Raw genomic sequence first — 4,162 nt, 5'->3', positions numbered from 1 at the left:
CAAAAAAAATTCAAACCAAAGAGATCCTTAACCACACATTATTAGTTGCCAATGACATACATGATTTATGATTTCGTCTCTATCGGTAGTGAGAATAAAATGTTCATATTTAAGGTTTTTTTTAGTAAATATCAAGAAACCACGAAAAATGGTAGGAGGTTTCTGAAATCCACAACTCATTGGATTTTTTTACTTACATATAGTTTCTGGGACAACCGAACACGATATTTAGGGTTATTGATGGTGTTTTTGGCAAGCAAGACCAATGTGTTATATCCGACGAGGCCAAAAGACCTCGTGGGAGCTGCCTAGCTTTTCTTAGTACATCAAGTGTAGCCTTTTGACTCTTTGTTGGCTTTGTATGTGACAAACTTTGTCAACAACCCCCATACTTCAAATGCATGAATTGTGTTCTTGAAAAGTTGTGTTTACGTGTGTTTTTCTAGAGGTTGCGGTGCACGAAACCTACAACTCAATTGCGGTGGCTTACGACACATCAAAATTTTGACAAGGACATGTATTCTACCGAAATCAATCTTCCCATGGGGGCACATGAAATGTCCTAATGTACTACCAGATGACTTATCATCATATTTAATGATAGTAGAGAAAGGGAGAATGGGTAATACTGAAACAACATACATCTATCATGTCTGAAAATCTTAAAACAAAAATAGCAAATCCGATTATGAAATTATAAATAGAACCATCATATGGCATTATTCGCTGTAGATTTGAATTTGGCACCGTTGATCATTTTACTTGCCTTTTTTCCTTAATAATCTGTAAGAAGAATTTAAATGTGTAATTTTCAATATGTTTTCTTTTTGTCTTAAATTTTTTCAATTAGAAATTTCACTTTATGCTCCTAATGCAGCCTACTCCTCGGCCAGTTTGTTTGTGGGTTCACCCGAGTGTAGTCACAGGCTCACGAGTCACATCCACCGCCCATCACCTGTTCGAACAAAACCTCCAAAAAACCTTCCCCTTCGATGCCGCCGCCGCCGCGCGCGGCGCTCCGCCGTCTCATCCCCACCACGGGCCTCCACCCTCTCCGGCGCCGCGCGCCGCCGCCTCCGCCGGTGGACGAGAGCCCCCTACCGGACCCCTACGCTCTCCTCGTCCACGACCCCATCGACCTCCTCTCCGCGCTGTGGCGCCGCGCCTTCGCGCACCCGCTCCCGGCCCCATTCCCCAACCTCTCCGGCTACGCCGCCCGCCTCGACCTCTGGCTGCTCTCCTACCAGCGCGCCTGCGCCCACGCCACCGGCTCCTTCCCGCCGCGCCAGGCCGTGCCGCTGCCCACCCTCCACTCCCTCCTCCGCCTCCGCGCCGCCGCGCTCCGCCGCCACCCGGCCTTCCCCTGGGGCGCCTCCACGCACCTCCTCCTCCGCTCCCCCGCCGACGCCCCCTCCACGGTCCCCGTCGCGCGCCACAAGCTCGCCGCCCGCCTCGCCAACGCGCCGCCCCCGTTCCAGGACCACGTCGTCCAGGAGCTCCTCCTCCTGCTCCTCGAGCCCGTCTTCGAGCCCCGCTTCTCCCCCAAGTCCCACGCCTTCCGCCCCGGGCGCGGGCCCCACACCGCCATCCGCTCCGTCCGCTCCGGCTTCGCCGCCTACCTCTGGTTCATCACCGCCGACCTCACAACCGTGGTCGACGCCCTATCATCAGACACAATCCTCTCCTGCGTCGAGAAGTCCGTCTCCGACCGCAAGGTGCTATCCTTGCTCAAGTCGGCGCTCAACGCGCCCGTCAGGCCCGGGTCGGTGCCGCCAAGGGAGCAGGATCTCGACGGGCTAGCCAAGAAGAGGCTGAAAAGGAAGGTGCTCAGGAAGAGCAGGAAGAAGAAGGTGCTTAACGAGGACGAGCCCAAGCCTGACCCATACTGGCTGAGGCTCTTCTTCGGGTTTGCCCCAGAACAGGCGTGCCACGTGCCGGATTATGGGCATTGTGGCATACTCAGCCCTTTGCTCGCCAATGTGTGCCTTAACGAGTTGGATTGGTGGATGGAGGAGAGGATTAGCGAGTACTTCCGCCCATCAAGGCACGATTCCATTTGGAAGGAGGCGGGTGACGAGGGATGCCATAATCCATCGTGGCCCGAGTTTGTGCCGTCAAGTGGGAAGGAGAAGACCAGGAAGATGGATTTCCTTAGATTTGGCTCTCATGTTTTGATCGGGGTCAGGGGGCCGAGGGAGGACGCCGTCGCGATAAGGAGCCAACTGATGGAGTTTTGTGAGACATCATTTGGTTTGAGGCCACAGAATTCGTCGGTGGACATTGAGCACATCACAAGGGGGATCGAGTTCTTGGATCATGTCATCACCCGCCGGGTCATCTACCCGACCTTGCGATATACCGCCAGTGGAGGGAACATTGTGAGCGAGAAGGGCATTGGAACATTGTTATCTGTCACAGCAAGCTTGCAGAGGTGCATAAGGCATTTCAGGAAGCTTGAGCTTGTGAAGGGGGATAGGGATCCTGAGCCATTACCGTGTTCACCGATGCTCTACTCTGGGCAGGCGCACACTAATTCTCAGATGAACAAATTTCTCGAGACCATGGCTGATTGGTACAAGTATGCAGACAACCGGAAGAAGATTGTAGGGTTCTGCGCGTATGTTATTAGGAGCTCTTTGGCAAAGCTTTACGCCGCAAGGTATAGGCTCAAATCTCGTGCTAAGGTTTACAAGATTGCATCGCGTGATCTTAGCCGCCCGTTGAGGGAGAGCACAAATAATGATGCACCAGAATACTCTGATCTCTTGAGGATGGGAGTTGTTGATTTTATTGAGGGTGTACAGTTTGCACGCATGTCGTCAATTCCGTCATGTGACTATACAACTTTCCCTAGAAATTGGGTACCTCACCATGAACTTGTGTTACACGAGTATATCAAACTGCAGGATCCAAAGTTCTTCTGCGGACTTCACAAGACAATTAAACGACAGGAGATAAGTTCACCACAAGACGACGTATCAAGGATGGTGTGGCATTATAAGGTTCATGGTGTTTATGATAATAACAGGACCTCAAAGAAAGTAAATGAATGGAGGAGTAATGATGAAGCTGTCAGTGGGGACACACAACTCCTGTTGGATGAGTAGTCATATCTTCTGTATCATTTGTCGAAATACTGATGGGTGATACATAGATTAGACATCAGCAATGAAGAAATACGTTTTGAGCAAATGGTCATGGACTCCTAATTGTGTGGTCAGTATACTGATGGTTGATGTATCAACTGACTTACCAGCTAAAGCCCAAGAAATGCATCATCTACAAATATTTGGATACGCAAGGGTGCATGTTTGAACATTTACTTAAATACTACACCTGATCTCGAGGTAAACTCGTGTGTATTCAATTTTGTGTACCTATGCTGCATCATTATGAAACATACTATGTCATTCTTTTTTCTGTTTGAAGTGCTTGCAAATTTAATGTTTCTACAGTAGTAGAATAATTTCTTATTTGTAGCTATTGTGAACTAATAGAACTGGGAATACAATCAAAACTTTAAATTTCTTGTTAAGTAGCCAATCTGTTGGCCTTAGACAGTTAAACGAATATGCTAGTTTGCTCAATATATTAACTATATAAAATCATGATATATGCTTTTATAAGTATGCTTAAAATAAATAAATAAAGTGTCATTGGTTTCGCAAGTTAGCTGGTTTTTGAAATTGATGACAGAGAGACATTTTTCAAATTCTGGGGCTTGTTCTGTTGCAGGAGATCTTGGGCTTGTTCATAGGATTTTGGAAGAAATGATAGAGGTATAGCCGCATGGGGAATTCTGATATGTTTTTTCAAAAAGGTTGCAGAAATGTTGCTGTTTTTTCTGTTGCGGGATTCCATTGTATGTGACATTCAATTTTTCCTATTTCTTTGTTTTCCTTCCTGTATCTGTGGTTGTTACAGGAAATGATAAGTTACTTTTCATCAACTTCAAATACAAATGAATATATAATTATGAACGTAGTCATGTCATCTAGTATTAAATTCTGATAAATTTGCCACATAAAGACTAATTGCGCGGTGACACCTTGCTCCTGACGTGCATATACTGTTTATTAGAACACTGCTTTTGGGGCCTCTTTGGAAGGATTTTCATAAGAGTTTTGGAGGATTCTCGTACTTATTACTTAGGATATTTTTC

General features: G+C 47.1%; 1 protein-coding gene across 1 annotated transcript; it reads left to right on the top strand.

Moving 5' to 3' along the window:
• The first annotated feature begins 939 nt into the window (after positions 1-939).
• Positions 940-3,949, top strand: LOC127313971 (nuclear intron maturase 1, mitochondrial). The gene is made up of 2 exons (XM_051344442.2): positions 940-3,347; positions 3,736-3,949. Exon 1 carries the CDS (start codon positions 993-995, stop codon positions 3,105-3,107), a length of 2,115 nt encoding a protein of 704 aa, XP_051200402.1. The 5' UTR covers positions 940-992; the 3' UTR covers positions 3,108-3,347; positions 3,736-3,949.
• Positions 3,950-4,162: the final 213 nt, after the last annotated feature.

This window comes from Lolium perenne, chromosome 7 (assembly GCF_019359855.2).
Source record: "Lolium perenne isolate Kyuss_39 chromosome 7, Kyuss_2.0, whole genome shotgun sequence".
In the NCBI taxonomy this organism is placed as follows: domain Eukaryota; kingdom Viridiplantae; phylum Streptophyta; class Magnoliopsida; order Poales; family Poaceae; genus Lolium; species Lolium perenne.
This window is presented reverse-complemented; position numbering and strand designations above follow the sequence as displayed.

Coding starts and splice junctions, on each gene's coding strand:
- LOC127313971 (XM_051344442.2), top strand. CDS start 993: ATGCCGCCGCCGCCGCGCGCGGCGCTCCGCCGTCTCATCCCCACCACG.